At 29.7% G+C, this 23,525-nt stretch overlaps 4 protein-coding genes across 4 annotated transcripts; 1 reads left to right on the top strand and 3 right to left on the bottom strand.

Moving 5' to 3' along the window:
* Positions 1–3,372: 3,372 nt before the first annotated feature.
* On the bottom strand, positions 3,373–5,383 carry LOC115722393 (phloretin 4'-O-glucosyltransferase). The gene has a single exon (XM_030651596.2). It carries the CDS (start codon positions 5,012–5,014, stop codon positions 3,536–3,538), a length of 1,479 nt encoding a protein of 492 aa, XP_030507456.2. The 5' UTR covers positions 5,015–5,383; the 3' UTR covers positions 3,373–3,535.
* Positions 5,384–7,569: 2,186 nt separating this feature from the next.
* On the bottom strand, positions 7,570–9,224 carry LOC115722389 (phloretin 4'-O-glucosyltransferase). The gene has a single exon (XM_030651591.2). The coding sequence runs from the start codon at positions 9,189–9,191 to the stop codon at positions 7,680–7,682; it is 1,512 nt and encodes a 503-aa protein (XP_030507451.2). The 5' UTR covers positions 9,192–9,224; the 3' UTR covers positions 7,570–7,679.
* A 4,674-nt stretch (positions 9,225–13,898) lies between these two features.
* Positions 13,899–17,951, top strand: LOC115722370 (uncharacterized). Its single transcript, XM_030651569.2, has 9 exons — positions 13,899–14,511; positions 14,614–14,709; positions 14,846–14,953; positions 15,135–15,237; positions 15,340–16,046; positions 16,176–16,278; positions 16,376–17,214; positions 17,292–17,390; positions 17,479–17,951. Exons 1-9 carry the CDS (start codon positions 14,098–14,100, stop codon positions 17,557–17,559), a joined length of 2,550 nt encoding a protein of 849 aa, XP_030507429.2. The 5' UTR covers positions 13,899–14,097; the 3' UTR covers positions 17,560–17,951.
* A 2,532-nt stretch (positions 17,952–20,483) lies between these two features.
* On the bottom strand, positions 20,484–22,901 carry LOC115722440 (xyloglucan endotransglucosylase/hydrolase 2). The gene is made up of 3 exons (XM_030651648.2): positions 22,405–22,901; positions 21,707–21,900; positions 20,484–21,115 (listed from the first exon to the last, which is right to left on the bottom strand). The coding sequence occupies exons 1-3, from the start codon at positions 22,675–22,677 to the stop codon at positions 20,731–20,733; spliced, it is 852 nt and encodes a 283-aa protein (XP_030507508.2). The 5' UTR covers positions 22,678–22,901; the 3' UTR covers positions 20,484–20,730.
* Between the last annotated feature and the right edge of the window lie 624 nt (positions 22,902–23,525).

Genomic DNA, 23,525 nt, shown 5'->3' with positions numbered 1-23,525 from the left:
GATGGTTCCTTCATTTATAGATAGTTTTCAACTTTAAAATCAATTACACTATAATTATTTTGTTTGTGAAATTTAATTAGAATAATTTACTATTGAGAAAATATGATTTAATTAGACTATTTAAATAGTATTTTTAGTTTTATAAAAATATTAGTTTTAGTATTGTAAATTATTTTAAATTTTTAAAAGTTTAAAGAATATTATAAATAAATATATACAATGTATATTGGCACATAAAAAAAAATAAGTTATTATTCAAGTATGAAAACACCATAAAAATTTTCAAAGTTATTTTATTTATTTTTTTTACCTCTAATTATAATTTTGGTTTTTTTACTCTTTATATGGATTCATGTTTTGTTTCTCACTTTATTTAAATTAAGTTTCGAAAATATTTATTTAAATGCTAAATGCAAGAGTAATACCATGAATATTATTTTTTTTACGTAAATGTATTATTATTAGAGAAATTTAATATTACGTCTCATATATTTTAATAATATTTTTATAAAAAAAATGACTACATATTATTCTAAGGCTTCACTTTATAGCAATAGTCAACTTATTTTTCTCTTTCAAATTTTTGTTATTAATTTATATTTTTTTTTTTAAAAAAAAAAAGAAAGCCGTTTATTGATTGCTCTCCTTGCTGTGTATCTGGTATATATATTATTATTTTGTATTATACTTAGTAATTACTAAATAATAAATCTATATATAAAAACAAAAATTAGTATTAAAATATTGACTTTAAGTAAGAAGTTGATAGTGAGATATGTTTTTGTTTTTTTTTTTTGTTTTTATTGACAATAAAATATATTTTTTTGCAGGAATATCAATCATAAAATTAGATCTCAAGTGGAGAATTTGATTTAAAAGACTTGCACATAATTTGATGACCTCACAAAATAGATAAGCTACGTATGTGGTGATGAAATTTACTTCAAAATATATAGTTTCATCATATATATTAATATTTGTTTTGTCCTTATTATACAATATTATATATATATATATATATGCATGGCCACAAAAAAAAAAACAAACAAAAAAACAGAAAAACCCAAGAGATGTGTTAAGGATAATATAGATGCATGTGGAATCACATGTTCTTCAAATTAATTAATATTAAAAAGGTTGTTCAAAATGTAAACTGTAATATTAAAAAATAAAAAATGTTCCTATAAAAAATTTTAACTCTTAACTTCTATTATATATAAATTAGTTTAATTAACTTAAAGATAAATACATTTTTTTCAATTTTTTTTTTTCAGGAGGGCATTTATTCCCACTTTTATGTGAGTCCAACCCTAATCACAATTAGGTGGCTAAATTGCTACTTAAAATTTCTAATATTTGAAAATACAGGTCCATATGTCATACAATTATTTCAATTTTTATCCAACTTTCTTACCTCTTTAGTAATTTTAATAATTTTATAAGTTATCATAATCTTATACCTCAGATCATCTTAATTAGAACATTAGTAGTGACCTCGAGAATCTCAGATGACACAATCCACATCAAGTTGATCTTAAGAGGGCCAAACCTTTAATCAACTCATCATTGTTGTTATTACAAACTTTGTGTGTTGTGTTAAGATTTGAATACAATTATACCACATGACTATAACTACTTTCAACATATATTTGAGATTTGAAAAAATATAATAATAAAAATATTTAACCACAAAAATATAATGAGATACTAATTTTCATTTCATAAAAAATCTATATATTTACATCAAAATTTGAATAGCTAGTCATGTATTATTATTATTATTCTTTATTCTACTGTTTTTTATTAAAAAAAAATCAAATACTGTAATCTATTGTCGTTTTTGGTTATTGTTGTCGCTTCTTTCTATCAACTATTGTCGTTTTCCATATGTATAGTAGCTTTTAAGGATTTTGTCGGTTCTTTATTCTTATTGCTGTCGTTTATCTCAAAACGTGTCATTTATTTTCATCTTTTATCCAATTTTGTCGTTTCTTCCAAATCTCTGTTGATCTCTTATAATGTTGTCGTTTCTCTATCCTTGTCGTTTTTATTAAAAGTTGTCGTTTTATAAACTATTGTCTTTTTTCTTCCACATTAATTTATTTTTTTAAAAGATAGTTGATACAGATTAAAATAACAAAAATAAAAAATTTACAAAATTACTCAAGGATTTTCTTTCATCTTTATTATTAATTCTAAGGGCATATAGAGATATCCAAACAATAAAATCTTAATACATAAAAAAAACTCAAAATTAGGGAATGTAACTTCTAACCCAAATACCTACAAAATTAAAAAATAATAATAATATATTATTATTATTATTATTATTATTATTATTATTATTATTATTATTCCAACTACCCATACTAATGATTTAATGTCAATGTTTGGAGCTTTATTATTATTTTTGAGTTTTTGCAGCAGTAATTCAACACAAAGTAGAAAATCACTACTAATTAACCATGTATTATTATTATTATTATTATTATTATTATTATTATTATTATAATTATTATTATTATTATTATTATTATAATTATTATTATTATTATTATTATTATTATTATTATTATTATTATTATTATAGACTGGTCGAATACAAAGAGAAATGTATTACAATTAATTACAGAAGTATAATAATAATTAATTACTAATAACAGATTAAATTATGTATATTTACTGTGAACATGTAGTGATTAGATTAAATTAGATAAAGACTGTAAAAATATATAGTGGGTTTTTTGGAATAATAGAAAATAATATTGATGCATGATATTGATTTGAAAATGATTGATACTTCATAACATCTTTTGACTTTGTTTACAATTTTTTTCTTTGATCAACACTTAATTATACAACTTAGTCTACGCACGTGCATGGAAAAAAAATTTAAAGACCTCCACATGTGTACGTACCTTAATTAAGATAATATCACTATATATAACTCTACATTATTATTATTATTATTTTTATATAGAGAAATTATTATTTGAGACCTTTTCAATGTGAGGAGATGTGAAATAATTAGATATATTATGCCTCTATATATAAAAACACTCTATTATTTGTTTAATCATATATATAAGTGTGTTTTAAAGCTTATAAATAATATGTACCCAAATTAATAAAACTTTAAATTTAAAGAAGAAAATTTAGAGTGTCGGCCAAGATTTTTTTTTTTTTGAAATAAAAAAGAAGAAGAAGAAAATTAAGAATATAACTCTTTCTATATAGGATAATAATGCTATTGATCAAAAGTTATCATTATTAAGTTTGAAAATTTGGTTAATTAATAGTTTTTACTTTATAACAAAAGTCATTGTTTTCACATAAAATATATTATATATATAACACAGAAAAAAATCAATATACAATGTATACAGATGATAATATTTATGTATTTTACTAGACAATTAATCAATTAAAATTTGAAATATTGAAAGTTGGAGAATCAAACATATCTCACACGATCATATAATTTAGAAATTAAAAATCTCACAAAATATATATAAATAAATTACTTTAAATTAAATTAAGATATACTATTCATTTCTGCCACAAAAGATTGAAGATTTTTATAAGAAGAACCACCTTCTTTCACAGCTTCTTTAGCCAAATCCTTCCATTTCTTTCCGTTCCTTTCCATTTCATTATTTTCTTTCCTCATAACCGTCTCCAAACACCTCTTAATTTCTTCGCCCTCAACAATTTCATCCTTGTTTGGTTTCACTCTCACCCCAATTTTCCACTCTTCCTCGATCAACTTAGCATTCGTCCTTTGATCTGACCATTTCGGGAAAGCTACCATCGGAACCCCACAAACCATGCTCTCTAGCGTCGAGTTCCAACCACAATGAGTCACGAAACACCCAACTGACTCGTTACTCAAAATCTCCAATTGAGAACACCAAGGAACTATCATTCCCAGCTTAACCAACTCTTCTCTAAACTCGACTAACTCATTATCGCAAACGTTGTAGCTTTCAACCTTTGACTTTATAACCCACAAGAAAGGTTGACCAAAAGATAACAACCCTTTAGCAATTTCCTCCATTTGTTGTTTACTCAAATCCAAAATACTCCCAAACGACACATAAACAACCGTCGTTTTAGCCTTCGAATTCAACCACTCCAAAACACTCCCTTTGTCGTTTTCTCCCTCGTGAAAAATATCGCCACCAAAAGAATTGTCAGAAGGGTCAATTCTGTCAGTAAAAGCTGACGGAATCAACGGTCCAATCCCAATCAATTTCTGACCACTAATATCGCTAACCGCTCGCAAAGCTTCAGATTCCAACTCATCAAAAGTATTGACCAATATTGACGATTTTTTATGATCTCTACTCGAAATCATCGAAAACTGTTCTTCAAAATGATTAATAATAAAGTAATAAACATCCTCAGCATCCATAAACGACGGAAAATCTTGTCGTTTAAACTCAAACGACAACCCAGGAAATGTCGTTTTGGAATCAGATTGTCGTTTTCCCATAATCTCCCTAATAACTTCTCCAAACCCATTGAAATAATAATAATACAAATCGAAAACCGTCGCCGCCTGAATCCACAACATCACCGGCTTAATTCCGAGATCGGCGGCGGCCGCGGCGGCCCAAGGAAGGAGAAGAGTGTAGACGAAGCAACAGTAAGGTCGATCGTCGTTTCGACTCGAAACGACGAGATCTGATATGACTTTAGATCCGCAACGTCTCATCTCAGACGTGTAGTGTTTCATATCACCGCCGTGTTTGTAACCGTCTTCGTAACCGTCTATCGAAAACGGAGCGAAACTCAAACCCGACCCGGGTTTTGGATCCGGGTCCGGATCCGAACCCGAAGATTTGGTCATTTTGCGGTAGGCGGAGAGGGGTATGATGAAGGTGACGTCAGCGCCGAAGGTGGTGGCGAGGCGTTTGGCGAATTGGAGAGATGGGTTTATGTGGCCTTGAGCTGGGTACGTCATCACCATGAAACGCGGCGGCGGCGGTGGCGGAGGAGGAAGATTCTTCATCTGTGGAGAAGGTTGGTGCGGCGGCGCGTGGGTATTTTGTTATGGTTTTGGTTTGGGAAAGTGTTTGTTTTGAGTGGTTTTTTATGGGGAAACGGTGTCGTTTTTTGAGAAAGGTTTGGATTGAGTTGAGTGAGTGAGTGAGTTGAATGTGTACTAAGTTATATATAAGGGAGATGAAAGAAGAATCGGTTTGAGAAATTGCTGAGAATTTGTTTTTATTATTATTATAATTAATTTCTTGGAATTTGTGTGTATTTATTATTTATTGAATTATATTTTTTTGAAGGGTGTAATTTTAATTAGAGGGTAATTTGTGGCGTAAATGTACTCAGGGTGGATCTTGAGCTGAGATGAAAAAGGCGGCCGCCTTAAATTTTCTACCGCTCAGGTTCCTATTTTGAAAAAAAATTAAAATATAGTTAATAGTAAAATAAAAAATAATACTCATAATAATAAATATATGTTGCAACTCAACAGTAATTTGATTAGAGTAATATTTAATATGTTCGTGATCAAATCTTAACAACCTCATTTTTTCATTAGGCTTTAATTTTTATTTTTACGTAAAGTTTAAATTAGTATAGAGTCGGCCCTAAATATATTTAAGTTTCGGTTGTAAATAAATATTTAAATTTCACGATAATAATAAGTTATATTTGTAAAACTTTTATTATAATGTATTATTTTTTATTTAAATGTTTAAATTAATTTTTAAATAAAATTAAAAATTTATAACAAGTATAGATTGTCACGTCATGTAGTAGTATTATTATTACAAACAATTAAATTTAAATATTTATTAAAAATATGTATACTTCAAATTATACTCTTTTATTATTTGAGCTATAATAATATATATTTTACGTTTATGATAGTTGAGAAACGGCTGAGAATTGTTATTATTATTATTGATATTTTTCGTTTTTTATTTTTTGGATTTTGTCTATTTCTTATTCTTATTCATATTTAATATTTTATTTTATTTATAATTTCTTGGATTTTTCCATTTTTATTTATTTACAACTGGTGGGAATTTGTTAATATTTTATTTTTCTTCGAGTCTTACTAAACTTGCATTGGGCATGCATGCATGCAATGACAGTTGGTATTTATAGTATACTAATTTATATAAATATATATATTGTAAAAAGTTTAATTACTAATTAAATACAAATAATAATATTTTAGTATTTATTTAATGGTTTGATCTCAACTATGTAAGGCATAATTGACATTTGTCTTTTGTTTATCCGTTTTGATTATACAATGTAAGAAAATGGCATGACTCTATGAGTTGTTTTCATTAAAATCAAACCCTATTTATTTATTTGTTTATTTTAGGGTTAATGCTATTTTGACTTAGTGTATTATACAAAAATTATGAGTGGGCCCTTTATTTTATAAAATATTAAATTAGATCTATAGTATAAAATAGTATTTTAAATTTAATTTTTAATATGTTTTTAACTGGATCTGATGTAGAAAATTTACCTAATTTTATCATAACAACTATAAATTGGGTTATTATTGACATTTATTTTGATAAAAAAGTTAGTTTACGGTACTATTTTGTACAATTTTAAAAAAATACAAAGTCCAATTTTTTATTTAACAAAAAAAAAGGGTTCAATCGTTAATTTTTGCAAAACACGAGGTCTAATCGGGATATCTCCCTCATTGCTAACACGAACAAGATTAGAATTAGAAAAAACAAGTCACATAATCAGTTGTTCATTCCTAGATCATTTGACAAAAAAAAAATAATGAAAAAGATTACAACATCATAGTTAACCTTAAGAATACATATGTTCAATTTTATCTACGGCTCAAGATATACAATAGTATATATAAACTGTTGCAGCAGGTTCATTTAACCTTGTAGCTTGATATCTCAATTATTGTGCAAAGTACGTAACTGCACTACTAACAACCTCTTCAGCCCCGAAAAACTTGTTATATCCAACCAATAATAGTGATTTGATGGCGAGCATCGAAGAATAAAAAAAAAAACCAACAACAAAATAAAAACAATTATATCACAGAGACAAGATTAAAATACTCAATGTCAAAGAGATAATCGCCATAGCAAAAATTTGAATCGCAATAGAAAAACACAATCTCGACCAAACCACACCTATACTTTCAAAAGGCCGGCACACCTAGCTGGAGAAAAAAAATAACTTCTTGTAACAATAAATTTAAAAACGAGAAGTTCTAAAAAAAAAGAGTTTAATTGGTCATAAATATCACTAACGTTAACAAACAAGAAGTTTTCAATTTCAATAAATGCTAATATTTTTTTTAGGATGAAATGTTTTTGTAAGGAAATGTTAATAATTTTATTTACAAATCAAATTATAAATATTTTTTGCTTGAATTTGTTCAATTTTTTTTTTAACCAAACTAGCTCATTGCATTATTTTGATGATATTGATCACATTAATAATGGAATTGCCATGCAACCGAACCTAAATTAACGTTAAAGCAATAGTGCATTACCATAATTAAGTCAAATTAACGTTTAGAATTATAGTAAGTGAAATTATGCTTAGGGGTTACCAAAAGATAAATTTGGATTAAAACTAAGGCACATCAACTCCAACTCTAAAACAATTAAGAAAAGAACAAGAAATTTGTTCTCACAAATCAAAAGAAAAAATAAATTTTACAACGCATTAATAGAATCGTTACAAATTGTAGTTCCACAAACCATTTCCGCAACAAAAGACTTGAGATTTTTATCCGAAGATCCATCTTTTTTAGTAGCCTCCCTTGTCAAATCCTTCCATTTCATTGCATTTCTTCTAATTTCCGCCCCATCTTCATTTTCTCCCATGACCAATTCCAAACACCTCTTAATCTCATCACTTTCAACAATACCATTCTCGTTAGGGTTTACTCTCGCTCCTGTTTTCCACGCATCCTCAATCAACTTAGCATTTGTTCCTTGATCTGACCAAATGGGAAACGCTATTACTGGAACACCTGCAGCTAAGCTCTCTAGGGTCGAGTTCCAACCACAATGACTCACAAAACATCCGATTGATTGATTACACAAAACCTCCACTTGAGAACACCATGTCACTATCATCCCAAGCTTCAACAACTCTTCCCTATAATTTATTAGCTCATCATTGTCATTGTCATCGACATCATCGTCATGATACTTGTGATGACTTTTTTCTTTAATGACCCACAAAAATGGATGACAAAAATCCAACAACCCTTTAGCTATTTCCTTCATTTGTTCCTTAGGCAAATCCAAAAGACTCCCAAACGATACATAAACCACATTCCTTACATTCTTCGAGTTCAACCATTCGATGTAATCATCCTTCGATCTCTCGAAAAGATCTCCACGAAACACCTTATCATCACCACGACAATCTTTTTCATCGAAATAGGCTGATGGAATCAACGATCCGATTCCAATCAAATTGACACCGCTAACAGCTCCCAACGCCTCACCCTCCAACTCATCAAAACTATTGACAAGTATAATTCTCTTCTCCTTTCTAGATTCAATCATTTCAAATTGCTCCTCAAAACTCTCCATAACCATGTGATAAGTACCTTCATGATCCATAAACGAAGGAAAATCCCTCCTACTAAACTCCAACGACAATCCAACTATTGTCGTTTTCAAAAAACGACAACAATCCCCTCTCTCAAAAACCTCTCTTATCAAATCACCACAACCGTAAAAATAACGATAGTACAAAGCAAAAACCGTCGCCGGTTGAATCCACAACATCGCCGACGGCAGACCAACACTGTCGGCGGCGACACCAGCCCACGGCAGAAGAAGCGTGTAGACCAAGAAACTGTACGGAAGACCGTCGTTTCGACCCGAAACGACGAGATCTCTTACGGCTCGGGTCCCACACCGCTTCATCTCCGACAAGTAGCGGCGCCGGTCATCGCCGATTACGGAATCATAACCGTCGATTGAGAACGGGGCGAAGGTTATGACCGACCCGTTTGAGGTTTCTATAGTTTTGTTCGGGTCGGATTCTGACCCGTTTGCTGTCATGAGGCGGTAAGCGTGGAGAGGGATGGCGAAGGTGACGTCGGCGCCGCCGTGGACGGCGGAGGTGAGACGGTTGGCGAATTGGAGAGTTGGGTTTATGTGGCCTTGAGCTGGGTAGGTTACTAAGATGAATCTGAGGCGTGCCATTGTTGAGTTGAGTTGAGTGAGTCGGGTGAGTCGAGTTGGACGAGTTGAACTGTTATTAAGTTTTGATATTTATATGAAAGTGAAGGAAAGAGAGAGAAAGTACGTTAGCAATGACGTAATTACGTTTTTGCATGTTTTTGTGTCGTTTTGTATCTTTTAATTGTCGTTTTGTTAGAAGTTGTATTATATTTTGCTTAAATTGTCGTTTGTGTAGTATTATTAATTATTTTATATTTTTAACAAATTAATTGTTGTATTTTTAATTGAATTGTTTTTATTATCATTATTTAATTTCTTATAACGATGGATGTGGAGTATGTAGTGATGTAATAATGCATGAGTTTTTATGATCCTTCAAGTGAGTCGTCGAGTCGAGTTGGGCGAGTTGGGCGAGTTGATCTGTTAGTTAATAATGCATGGTTTGTTGTTTTTTTTATATATTTTGATTAAATTACTTGTCGTTTGTGTAATTATTGAATTGTTTAGTGTAAATTAATTATTATATTTTCTTAACTGAATTAATTTTTTTTATTATTCTTTAATTAAGTATATGACCATGAGTATTCATGTGGACTTGTGCTGATTTTGGATCTAGATTTCTTATAATCAAGTACGTACACACAAGAAAAAAAAAAGGTGTACAAAAAAATATCAAATTTTTTGATCTCATTTCTATGATTTCACATTTTTTAATCAATATATTTCAAATAAAATGATATGCATGCAGAGCCCAACACTACCCTTAATTTGATTCTATTTATACCTTCATGGGATTTTTTTTTTAAAAACAAAAAAAAGAAATTGAGGCAGTTTTTCATCAACTTAAAAATGTATACTGTCAAACCCTTATTTCTTGAAAAAAAAAGAAAGAAGAGTAAATTAATTTGATAAACATATACCATGCTCTTGTGGAAACTTTGATTGTGATAATTGATTTATAATATTCTAGATTGTTATATTTTGTTTGTCATGTTGATTATTTTATTTTATTTTATTTCTATTATGATGCCATAAATATTAATTTGTGGGTTACATAACAATGAATAGAAATGTAATGGATACATTATTGAATATTGAAATAGAGTTTCTCCAATATGGGGTTTCTTCTTTGTTTTTTGTATTTTCTATGAAATTGGTTGTGTAAAAATGTATATATCCATTATTAAATATTGAAATATAGTGCTTCTCCCATTTGGGTTTTTCTCCCTTTGATTTTTGTTTTCTATGAATTTGGTGAGTAAAAATGTAATGGATACCTTATTGAATATTGAAATAGAGTTTTTCCCATTTGGGGTTTTCCCTTTTGTTTTTATTGTTTTCTATGAATTTGGTGAGTAGAATTGTAATTTATGGAATATTGTAAATTAGAGTTTTTCCCATTATTAGGGTTTTCCCCCTTTGTTTTTATTGTTTTATTATTATTATTATTATTATTATTATTATTATTATTATTATTATTATTATTATTATTATTTCTATAATCTTGGTGAGTAGAATTGCAAATTATGGAATATATTGCAATAGAGTTTCTCCAATTTGGGGTTTCTTCTTTGTCTTTTGTTTTCTATGAATTTGGTTGTGTAGAAATGTATGTAATGGATACATTATTGGAAATTGAAATAGAGTTAGAGCATCTCCAAGGAGCACACTAAATTTGGTGTTACACTATCACCAAATTTAGTGTCAAAAAGTATTACCACTCCAACCACAACACCAAAAATTACACTAAAAAAATATTCCTTATTATTATATTATTTTTTTAATAAAATTAAAAAAATTAATATCATATTAATTAACTAAAATCACAACAATGTACCCCTCTAAATGAAAAAGTGATGCATACAACACACAGTTTAAATTTTATTTTCGGCGTGTTAAATTTCTCTGATTTTTTGAACTTTTGCAAGCTATATTTAATAATTATAATGTACACGACTATGAAATAATAATAGACTAAAAAAGTGTCTTGAATGCTAAAATAGATAAGAGTATATCAGTGCACCACTTTTAAAAAGATACATTATTTTTGGCGCGTTAAATTTTTCTAAATTTTTCAAAATTTTACAAAATGTCTTAAATAATTATAATATGCACAACTATAAAAATGTTAGACTAAAAAAATTTGTGAGGTACTGAAACAATACATTACATTTAAAAAGGTGTATTGTAAAATTTCTCAAAATTAAAATTTTAATTTAATAAATAAATCAAATAATATAAATATTATTTAAAAAAAAAAAAAAAAAAAAAAAAAACATATACCGTGGTCTACAGTGCACGGCATATATGTCGTGCACTGTAGCATTAACCTCAAAATGCTGTGTTGAATGGTGCCTCCTTGGAACAAAAAGGAACGACATTTATATAAAATGCCGCTTCCTTGGAGAAGCTCTTGGGGGTTTTTCCCCTTTGTATTCTTTTAGTTTCAATTTAACATGTTCAATCTTCCAAATAACTAAACCATTTACCTTTAGTTGATTTTCTTATATTGATATTTTGAGTGAATATTAATTTACTAACCAAAATTGTTCATCTACTACATGTAGCTTTACACAACAAGTTCACCCAAGATGGCATCATCATTTGCTCAATCCGAGAGAAAGTTGAAATATTTGAGAGAATTTCAATCTCTATCCCCTCCAACATATGCGAGGAATTTATCTGATCCAGATGAAGCCGAAAAATGGATTCGGGTAGTAAAAAAATGCTTACATTAGCTGCATTCATGCTTACAGGAGAGGCAGACCGTTGGTGGGAGTTTCTTCTAGATTACCGAGATGTTGGCTCGATTGGTTGGGATGAGTTTGAGAAAAGCTTTTTAGGTATGTATTTCCCGCGCATTGTTGAAATTGATAGGAGGGAAAAGTTCATAATGTTGCTATCGTTGTGGCCAACAAGGTCATGTTAAGCGCAATTGTCCTAAACTCGTAATCGATCTCCATCGAAATTGCTTTTGGATTAACAAGTCTTTTGATGAGGAGATTATGAATCATAGGACTGAACTGGTTTTGTTACTTGATGTTTATGGGTTTGTTATGTGTAGTTTCAATCTTATGATCATAGATATAATGACTAGCTTAGGTTTAGGATGTTTAACTTTGGTCTTTGATTAATCATTCATATTCACAGCCTCTTGTCTAGTTTAATTCTGGTTTCGACTACTTCTAATGGTTTCTTTGAGATTCATTGTCTTAAAGCTTTGTTTTTATTACATATGGTAATAGTGTTTAGTGTTTAGCATTATCTATAATTATCTATAGCTGACGCCACAAAACCCTAAGCATAAGCGAGCTAGGTTCGTGTTTAGAGTTCATATTTTACGGGGGTTCAAAATAAAAAATGAAATGTGTTTTCATTTAAGTAAAATTAAGTGTATTGTAACAATAATATTTACAGTTTTATTGGTTGAGGTGTGTAATACATTATACAATGGTGTAGCTTTCAGTCTTGTAACACTATTTTAATATATATGTATTTTTAAATGTGAGGGCCATAAAATTTTTATATATTCATAGGACCGGTATTGGGTGACGTTTTATGATTGATTATTGATATTCTATAAAAGTTATTTTATTAAATTATATGAGACTCAATATTTAATTGTACTAAAAATAATATGATATGTTAGAGAATGTCAGGTACTACTGATGCCTTTTAGTATTTCTCTGTTATTTGAAGTTTACAATAAAGATATCATTTGTCATATGATGCTTTGGCATATATTTTTATGAAATGAAGCACTATGCTATGAGGTTTTAATTGTTTTTTTTTTTTTTCTTGTTGTTTTTTAAACTACTTTAAGAAAGTGAAAATATTTTCAAAAAATTTGTTTGGTAAAGCAATTTTCATTTTTGAAATAAGAATAAAATTTTAAAAACAAAAATAGTTTAGTTTGTACTTTATTTTATAAAAAATAGGGTAAATACCATTTTGGACCCTATGTTTTGCAAAAGTTACAAATTGGACCCTATGTTTTGTTAAATGACAAAATGCACCCTGTATTTTCTAAAATAGTAAAAATAGGACCCTGAGTTTAATTTTTGACAACTTTTTTTTAATACAACCAACTTGAAGACAATGCTTAATACGAACAGATACAAAAAATGTAAACAGTTTTGCCATAACACTTTTAGATCGGATTATAATTAAACTTTATTTTGACAAAAAAAATCAATTCATGGTCCTATTTGTACTATTTTAGAAAATACAGGGTCCATTTTGTCATTTAACAAAACACAGGGTCCAATTAGTAACTTTTGTAAAATAGAGGGTCCAAAATAGTATTTACCCTAAAAAAATATACACAAAATACTTAAAATTACACTTTTCTTTTTTACGTTTTTATGGACTTTTTTAATTTTACATTTTTACAAACTAGTATTTCTTTAGAGGAAAAATAGCATTATTTATTATACTATATTTCCACAATAAACAACTTTTTCTAGAACAACCTAAAAATAATAGTCTTTATGAAAAAAAAAAATCCGTAAATATGTAAAAAAATAATATTCTACAAAAACCGTAAAAATGTTACTTTCAATGTAGTTTTTTTTATTGTTTTCGTATTATTTTTATAAAAAACGTAAAAATGTAAAAAAATAAATTTAAATGTAAAAATATACTTTATGTAATTATTCCAATAATCTTTGTTACTTCACGGTGGCCCAAAATCCCAGAAGCCCAATAAATCTCGAGTCAGCTTAGGTAAAACCCGGCCCATTGATGGCCCAAGAAAAAGCCCAATCAATTGAGTATTTCTTCTTCCCGCCAAACCCTTCTTTTCTCCCGCTAAAAAACCCCGCGAAATCCTTTCATATATATAATCTCATCTTTTTCGACCCAAAAAAAAAAAAAAAAAATCTCAGACACTTCAAACCCTTCTCCAAAAGCTTAGCTGAAAGCAACAATGGAGATTAACCCAACTTCGAAGAAGAGGAATACGCCTTTCTCCTCCTTGATCAACACTGCCGTTGGCTTCTTAACCAGAAGCAATAACGGACTCTCCAATAATGGTGCTCGCCCAAGTGAGCCAGAAGAAGTAACACGCAAGCTAAAAAGACCCAGATCGGCTCTTTCTGATGATTGTGACGACGTGATCTTGAAAGATCTGGTTAAGGATCTCCGATCTAGGAGAGTTTTCTCGCCTAATTCGGTGATTATTGGTAGGAAATTGGAAGCTGAGTTCGATTGTGAGTTTTTGGATGAGGGTGATTTGAAGAAGGTCAAGAATGCGGAAGTTGTACGGATTACTTCTGTGGTTGAAGAAAAGATTGCGAATGGAAGTTCTGAGATTATCGGCTCTGATTTGAAGACCAATGTGGTAAGGTTTTTGAGTTTCGCGTGAAGTAATTCTATGTTCTTTTTTCTCAGTTTTTACTTATTTTTTGAGGTTTTTGGTGTTATGTTATTGTAAAATTTGAAGGGAGATTCGAATACGGAAGCTGCTCCTGAGAACGGATTGGTGAAACCCTTGAATGGGAATTCTCAGAATATCGACTCTGATTCAAAGACCAAAATGGTAAGGGTTTTGAGTTTTGTGTGCAATTTTAGTAATGCATTGTTTTGTTTTTGTGGATTAATTTGAAGTTTTTTTTTTTTTTTTTTTCTGAATTACTTATTTATGAAGTTTTTGGTGTTAATTTTATAATTTGAAGGGAGATTTGAATACGGAAGTTGTACGGACAACTTCTCTTGAGAACGGATTGGAGAAACCTATAAATGGAAATTCTCAGATTATCCATTCTGATTTAAAGACTAAAGTGGTAAGGGATTTTCGTTTTCTGTGTAATTTTTGTAATGCATTGTTTATTGTGTGAATTAATTTGATAATTTTCATGATTTTTACTTATTTATTAGGCTTTTGATGTTAACATGGGTTTAGATTTCAGTTAGTCATGTGTGTTTTCCGCAAAATCTGATATGGGTTTGGATTATCTTTGATAGATTATTAAACCATGTTCTCGACGGAAAGTGTTTAAAACTCCAGGCTCGGTCAGCTACGGGAGAATGTTACCATATTTGATGGACATTACTAAAGAGGAGTCATGTAAGACCATTTTTTTACTCTACGGTTTTGTTCACTCTTATGGATTTGAGTACATAATGCTTTAGATGTTGAGTGGTTTAAGTTTTTTTTATTTTTGTATAGGCGAGCTTCAGATTGATCAGCGCCCTAAACTTGAGAAGGGTTTTGAAGAAAAGAAACTGCAAATTACACAGGCTCCCCAAAGTGAAGAAATTTCTAAAGATATTGCTGAAGAAATGGAAGTGTCAGTGGAAAAGACTGTGCCTGATTGTGCCCTTGAGTCTTGCGATTTGGGAGTTTCTTGTAATGGTCAGACCTTCACCAATAAGGATTGTCATGTGCCGGTTGTAAATGATAATATTATTTTGACATCTTCTGATGATCCTAAGCTGGAAGATGGAGTCATCGAAACTGATGGAAACATTTCGAACGTTAATTCATCTCTTACTGTTGAAGTCTCTAGTTCTGGAACAGATAATGTACTTGGTCAGTATTCTGAGGATTTAAGACAACTTGCTAATGAAGGGGTAGAAACTCTTGATGTGGTTCAAGTTTCTAAGGATCAGAAGCTGACTCAGTTGAATGATCAAAGAGGTAGAGATGATGGTGGGGTTGCAAATCAACTCGGGCATTTGAAAGAAGAATCTATGCAGATGACACCTCCAGATGCTGATATTTTTGGTAAAACAGAAGTTCAAGGAAACGTAGCTAATAGAGATGATTGTAATCGGCAGAGCAAGGAGAACTGTCTTAAGAAGCTATCTGAAGAAATAAACCATAGAAATGGCAGTATGGATTATAATTCAAGACAGAACTCCAAATGCAGAGGGGTAAGAAATGTTTGGAACTTAATTTTTGCTCTTGTAGTTTGTTAAGTTTCACATTTGTATGTTTGTTTTAAGGTTTTTTTTACTGTAATCATTACAGCATTGTATGTTGGATTTGTTTCTTTAAACCAGGTTTTAAAGCCACGTTCGCAATTGAAGCTATTCAAGAGTCCAGGTTCATTCAGCTACGGGAGAATGCTTCCTTTCATTATGGATATCGCTAAAGATAATTCTGGTAACTTCCTTTACCTTATCTGTACAACCTCTCTCTCAAGAACATAATTGAGTAATGTAATTATGTAATGTAACCTTTCTTATGATCCCATTTCTAGATGCTTTCGGAAATGGCTATTCCACAAAACCAGAGAAAGACTTGGAACAGCCATCAATTGCTTCTGACAATGAAAGAACACTTCCAGCTAAATCAAGAGGTTTGGAATGTAAAGAGAATCAGAAAGTTGATTCTGATGCTCCACCACTGAATGTACAGCCAACGATTGCTTCTGACAATCAAGAAAAGCTTTTGGATAAGTCAAATGGTTTGGAATGTAAAGAGAATAACAATGTTGATTCTGCTCCTCCATCACTGGCAATACTAAGTTCTGTCAATGATTCATCCAATGATGAACCAAATCTGACGCCTCCCATATGCAGTTCTGTTTTGAATGTAGATGAGATTATATCGAACGTACTGAGTGAAATCGAAACATCCCCTGACCATCAAAGTTCACCACAGGATACAACAAGCCAGCAAGTTGAATCATCATGCACCAGTAATTGTTCGTCTTCATCAAGAGATGAACTTGAAATGTCAAACTCTAATCAGTTATCAGTGGTTGAAACCGAATGTAACTCACCGAAGTTGGGTATGGCTGTAAAATCAGTGGAGACAAATAGCCCTAGCTATAACACTCCATCACCATATCAAGTTGGACTCAAAAAAGGAATTCTCAAAAGAAATCCACGAGGCTGCAGAGGGCTTTGTACTTGTTTGAACTGTGCTTCATTTAGATTACACGCAGAGAGAGCATTCGAATTCTCCAAGAATCAAATGGAAGATACACAAGAAGTGGTCTTGGATTTAGTTAAAGAACTATCAAACTTGCGAAAAGTATTAGAGGAATCTGCTAACATTGCTGATGATGATCAGATTGTTGTTCAAGCTAGTCAAGTAAGCTCTCCAACATGTAATGATTTTGAATATTCAACTTCTGAATTTGTAAACTAAAATTTCTGTTTCTTAATCAGGCAAAAGAAGCCTGCAAGAAAGCAGCTGAAGCAGAACAACTTGCCCAAAACCGCCTTACTGAAATGAACTATGATCTCAACATTCACTGCAGGATAACTGTAAGTGAAACAAGTTCTTGAATGAATTGTATAAATATTGTAAATTAGTCACATAGCTTAACATTATCCTAATTTCATATGTTAACAGAGCTTGGAAAGGCCAAGAGTTAAATTCGCCGAAGCCAAGGCACAGTTTCCCATTGAGCAAGTATTGAAACTTGAGCATTAAGAAACATAAACTAGGTAACTTTAGCTGGCTGTGCATTGATTAAGCCAAATTTATTCATGTACATTTTGAGAATGTGAAATCTTTTTGATATTTAGAGGAAATCTTGGTTATGGTGGATTCTACATTTTGTTCAAGAACCTAAAAAGTAGAAACTTTCTAGTTTATTAAAGAAAAGGAAAAGCCTAATATGGTGTAATGGTTTAAAATAGTTACCTTTGCTTTTGGTGTTTTAGGTACTTTTTGACTATTGTGTTATATAATTTGTTCAAAATGTGTAATGTAAATTTGGGGAAGTGCTTCAAATGTTAATTCTCTATAAGGTTTTTCATTTTTTTTTATTCCTCTAAAAAAATCAGAGGAAATTACTCAATTAAATTTTATTTTAATTTGTATTTTTCTATTTTCAATACTTGTAATCAAAGATACTTTTTTTTTTTTGAATTAAGCGTTTATATATTACAATACATAACCTGAGACTCGAATCCAGGACCTCCAACACACACGCACTCTTCTATGGCCACTTGAGCTAGCCTCAAGTGGTTGTAATCAAAGATACTTTAATATGTGGTATAAGACTCTTATTGTATTTAATAAGAAGAAATACTATAAATTTTAATACAATACGAATCTTAAATATTATAATGTTTGGAAATGGTTAGAAGTTAAGATCTAAGGCTCGGAGTCGACCTTTGGGGTTGGATCCAGGTCTAAGATTTGAGTTCAGGTTCGAGGTCTAAAATTGGGTTTGGGGTTAGGGTTTAAATTAGTGTTTATAGTAAACATAACTTATTAATATAAATTTATACTAAACATATTATTAGATTAAATAATCTTATATAATATGATTGAACACAATACAGTGTATGAAGCCAGTACTAATTTTGGATGATGAAGCATTAAAGAACAATAGAGTGAAAAGGGTAAAAAAGAAAATGTTCTTAAATGAAGGTAATTATTTATTACTACTACAATCATTAATCATAAGCTTGATTACATTTAATATGAGAGTGGTACTACAACTGGTAATTATGTTATCTGACAAACTTACTTTTATTAATAATAAAGCAAGTTAAACACTTGAATACAATTAATACCATAAAGCAAGACATTTTTTTGAGTTTTTTTTTTTAAGGATAAGTTTGAAATGTTTTTTTAGATCATTTATGCAACTACTACTGATAAGCCTCATCCATACTTTGGTTTTTACTCTAAGATATTTTTTTGTATTTTTCTGTGTGTACTTGAATTAATTACTCTGATTTTTGCTGTAACATAGAGACAAATAGGTCCCAATCCTAAAGGAAAATAATGCAATCCCAAAAACCCAAAATTAGTAGTAGCTTTTTCTATTTTGGTTCTTTTGTTTTTCTCTATTATTATTGGGATTTTTTTGTGTTATAAATGTGAGCTTTGAGAAAAATGTATAGCAATTATTATTAAAGTTTGAATAGATTACATAAATATCCAGCTAATAGCCAGTAAGATTGAATAGATAGACTTGTTTGTCTTTGAAGCTACTTTGAATGAATGATCTTATTCCAATAAAAAGCTTTTGTTTTCAATGGATGTTAAAGAGTACTCACAACAATGCATTTAAATATAGTCTTCTATTTTATAATCTTTTGAATGAATTGGTTTCTTTTTAACTCTTTAAGATTATTTAATTATAATCACTCGATACTGTTCCTCAAATTTTTTATGTTATTTAAAATTTTCTAGAATTATTCTTAAAGCGTTCTCTTATGTCTAAAATTTAGGGAGATAATTTAAAAATGATAATAGTTTAAGGGGAAATTTACATGGTATATTAACTTTTGCCATTTTTTTTATAAAAATACTGTTAGGCGGAATTTTTTACTTGTTTACTGTATTTTTTTTATAAGTTTCATACTGCAGTATACTGTGTTAAGTTTCATTGGTGTTCTACTGGTATTTTTTAGTTGTTCTACTGTTGTTTTGAGTTGTTTTATTTTGTGTTTTACTGGTGTTTTATAAAAATACAGTATTTTTAAAAACTTTTCCGTGTGACAGTATTTTTGTAAAAGTTAACTCAAATTCCAGTATTTTTATAAACTTCCCTAATTTAAGACATAATTTGGAGTGATAATAGTTGAGACTGTGAAAATTTTATTTATTCATTTTTCTTACACATAAAACACAAAGGAGGTTGGTCTTAAATAGAACTTAGTGTCTATAAGAAAGACATTTAAGGGGATTACATAAAAACAACTTTAGACAAAGTAACATTTGAACAATTCACTACATTATCTTTTCTTCTATCTTTACATTATTATTTATTAATAGTCATTAGGAGTAGTACTCATCTATTTTGTTTGCATTTAGTACAAATGTGTAGAGTAGTTGAAGTTCTTATTAAATGTTGAGATTTCATGCCACAACAAAGTATGGCTTTTTTGGTAAAGATGATTTCAATTCAAATTCAAAATTAAAAATGAAACCATAAATGTAGACATGAAAAAAGAAAAATATTCATTTATTGAAATACCTCAAAGAGATAACAAAGCTAATAGGAAGAAAAAAAGAGTAATTTGCGTCGTAAATACCTAAGTTTAACTCTCGGTTATAGATAAATACTTAAATTTAATTTTTTACGGTAACAATACTTAGGTTATATTTCTAAAACTTCCGTTAGTATCTTGTCCTTTAAGTGTCAAATTATTATTCGCACGTTATTTTTTTATTAGTATATTTAAATTAATTTTTCAATAAAATAAAAATGAGTTTTTTCATTTTTACACTTCTAAACAGTTTTTTTTTTTTTACATTTTTACGAAATTCTACATAGAAACTTCTATTGCAACTAGCGCTGCAACCTAAATTACAACAAAAAATCGTATAGAAATTATAAAAATAAAACTTAGATATTTATCTTACGCAAATTACTCAAAAGAGACTCCCAAATGTAGACATAAAAAGAAGAAAAATATTCATTTATTGATCAAAGAGATAAGGCATCATCATAACAAAGCTAAAAGAAAAAAAAAACCCATTCTTTTATACATAACAACAAGAAAGAAACAAATGAATTTCCACCAAAAAAAAAAAGAAAACTAATACATAATCTATATAATACAACAACCTCATCATCATCATCATCATCATCATCAACAACCCTTCATAACACAACCAATTACAAAGTGAAAACCTTTCCTAAAACCTTGATTGTCTACACTCAAGAGGAACACCTTGTGGGAAACGTTTTAGATCAGAACAATAATTGTAAATCATGAAATACTTTTGAACCCATCTGAGTCTTCTCCTTGCAGGGCCATCAAGTCCATTGGTTTGCCAAACTGAATTATCAGAAGAAGACAATGAGTTTGAAGATGATTTCAAGTCCTTGAAACTGAAATTTCTGTAGTAAGCTGTAAAGGGTGCCTTTGACCAATCAGTTTTGATCAATCCACCTCTTGTGGCCCAATCATCAGCATTCCAAAGACTTGAGTAAATTTTCATTGGTTGTGTCTTAGGGAATGGTACACCAACTTTTTCAGCATTTTTGAATACCCTTATGGGAGTATTGTCAACCAAGAAACTGCCCACAAAAAAATAAGCAATGTATGTTAAAAAGATATAATCTTTATTAGAAACCAAGCAAAACCCATAAAAGAAAGCAAGTTGTATTGTGTGTAGTTACTAATTTAGTATAAAGGTACAATTTTTAAGTGGTTTACTTATAAATTAAGCAAAACCCATGAGAGAAAACAAGTTCAATTGCTTTGTATGTATTATGTATATATAGATTATATACATGTAAGTATGTGTATATATTCAAGTGTTCTAACTAATTAGTAGAAAGGTACAATTTTGAACTAACTTGCTTATAAACTAAGCAAAACCCATTGAAGAAAACAAGTTTAATTGCTCTGTTTGTATGTACATATATAGATAATATACATGTAAGTATGTGTATATACATGTGATCTTACTAACTAATTAGTAGAAAGTTACAATTTTGAACTAATTTATCTATAAACTAAGCAAAACCCATGAAACAAAACAAGTTCAATTGCTTTATATCATTATATGTAAAGATAATATATATACATGTAAGTAAAACACATGAAAGAAAACAAGCTCAATGTAAAAATAATATACATGTAAATATATGTATATATATACTTACATAATGTGTTGGGGTTTCCAGATAACAGAGTAAGTGTGGAAGTTTCTTGTGGGGTCAAACCATAGATAGAATTGTTGTTCTCTGTTTCCTTTGCCTTGAGTGAACACATTGGTGTGTAATATGTATGGTTCACCAGTAACATTTCCCAAAAATTCAAAATCTATTTCATCATGAGTAGGCCCTTGTGAAGAAAGCTACAAATAACAACAACAACAAACATTTTACAATTTAGCTCATCTTTATTATTATTATTATTATTATAAAATCTTGAAAGAAACACCACCCTGAAAAAGACATATCAGAATGTCCCACATGCTAAAACATCAACTAAAAGACAAAGTAGATTTTGTCAAAACTCATAAGAGATAAACCAAAGTCCTCTTGAGTTTTCTTTCTTTATTGTGGGGTATAAAGTGTATATATATATAGGTATATATGTCACAAGAAAATATGACAAAATGAACCGTGATCACCAAGCAATCAAATCAAACCTCTTCACATGAAAAACTCTCATGTAAAATGTATAGTTAGTGTAACTAAATCTATAGATTCTATACATACAATTAGCCAGTAAAGTTGATAACTTTCACATTTAATTAACTAAAACAAGCAAACCCCATTATAAAAAATATGATCTTTATCACAAAAAACACAAAAACTAACAATAAAGTTTTGAACTTTTTAATCAAAACACATACATAATAGGCAGTGACAGTTCCAGCAGAATTTCCAGCTACAAGCTTGAGCTGCATATCAATTCTACCAAACATGTATTCTTTTTTGGAGACAAAACCAGAGCCAGAAACTCTATCAAGAGAAAGAGAAAGAAGTTGGCCTTGTTTGAACACTTTAGCCCTATTATCACCCCAAGTTATGTCAAAATCTTGGTGAAAGTTTGCAGAGACTATAGAGACTAAAAAAGCAAGTAGAAGAACAATTGTTGAAAGCCCATTTGAAAATGAAAACCCCATTTTGAAATAGAGAGAAGAATATAGAGAATTTAGTGAGTGAATGAGTGAGTGAGTGGAAGAGGGTTTAAGGAGAGAGGTATATATATAGAAAGAAATGATATATTAAAGGCAATAAGGTATGGAGAGAGTAAGGGAGTACGCGTGAGCAATTACTAGGAAGAGCCTAAAGCTGGTGACAGCTATGCTTTCACCAGGAAAGCTGGAAACTTTTGTTTGAGCATTGGGAGAGAGAGAAGAAAAAGAATTTGTTTGAAAGATTAGATTTTTATTTTTAATTTTTATTTGAGTAAAAGAGAAGGCTAGAAATGCTAATTTTAATTTAATAAAGATTATAAAAAATTATTAACTAATTATAAAACGTTATGTTATAAAAGTGTTAGATACTTTGTTGTCTTGTAATAATTCTCTACATATTGCTAAAATACATTAGTAGTATCTAGCGTTCTATTTAGTGTCATATCGTTATTAATGTAATTAAGTAGCAGGTCCATTATGACTTAAGAAATTAACTTTTAAATAATATTGCTAACTGATTATAGGGTGCCACTTATAGAATGTGTTGGATACTACTAGTGCCCAATAACAATGCTCATAAGTTTTTTTAGAGTATTGTTATTGGGTACTAATATACCTTCTATAGCTGGTACTCTACGATTAGTCAACAATATTCTCTAAAAACTATTTTCTTAAGTTATATAAGACTTGATACTTAATTATACTAATAGTTGTGTAATATTGAAGAAGGTACTAAGTACCAATTGTATCTTTTTGCATTTCTTAATTTTTTGTTTGTGCATATTGAGAGAGAGGAAGTTTGATTTAGAAAGATTTCATTTTTATTTTTGGAA

Source organism: Cannabis sativa, chromosome 9, assembly GCF_029168945.1.
Source record: "Cannabis sativa cultivar Pink pepper isolate KNU-18-1 chromosome 9, ASM2916894v1, whole genome shotgun sequence".
NCBI classification, from domain to species: Eukaryota; Viridiplantae; Streptophyta; class Magnoliopsida; order Rosales; family Cannabaceae; genus Cannabis; species Cannabis sativa.
Note: the sequence above shows the minus strand (reverse complement) of the source record. Positions and strands in the feature narration are given on the sequence as shown.

Coding starts and splice junctions, on each gene's coding strand:
- LOC115722393 (XM_030651596.2), bottom strand. CDS start 5,014: ATGAAGAATCTTCCTCCTCCGCCACCGCCGCCGCCGCGTTTCATGGTG.
- LOC115722389 (XM_030651591.2), bottom strand. CDS start 9,191: ATGGCACGCCTCAGATTCATCTTAGTAACCTACCCAGCTCAAGGCCAC.
- LOC115722370 (XM_030651569.2), top strand. CDS start 14,098: ATGGAGATTAACCCAACTTCGAAGAAGAGGAATACGCCTTTCTCCTCC. Junction 15,238..15,339: donor CATTACTAAAGAGGAGTCAT/GTAAGACCATTT, acceptor ATTTTTGTATAG/GCGAGCTTCAGATTGATCAG. Junction 16,047..16,175: donor AGAACTCCAAATGCAGAGGG/GTAAGAAATGTT, acceptor TCTTTAAACCAG/GTTTTAAAGCCACGTTCGCA.
- LOC115722440 (XM_030651648.2), bottom strand. CDS start 22,677: ATGGGGTTTTCATTTTCAAATGGGCTTTCAACAATTGTTCTTCTACTT. Junction 21,901..22,404: donor GAACTGTCACTGCCTATTAT/GTATGTGTTTTG, acceptor TGTTATTTGTAG/CTTTCTTCACAAGGGCCTAC. Junction 21,116..21,706: donor TGGAAACCCCAACACATTAT/GTAAGTATATAT, acceptor TTTTGTGGGCAG/TTTCTTGGTTGACAATACTC.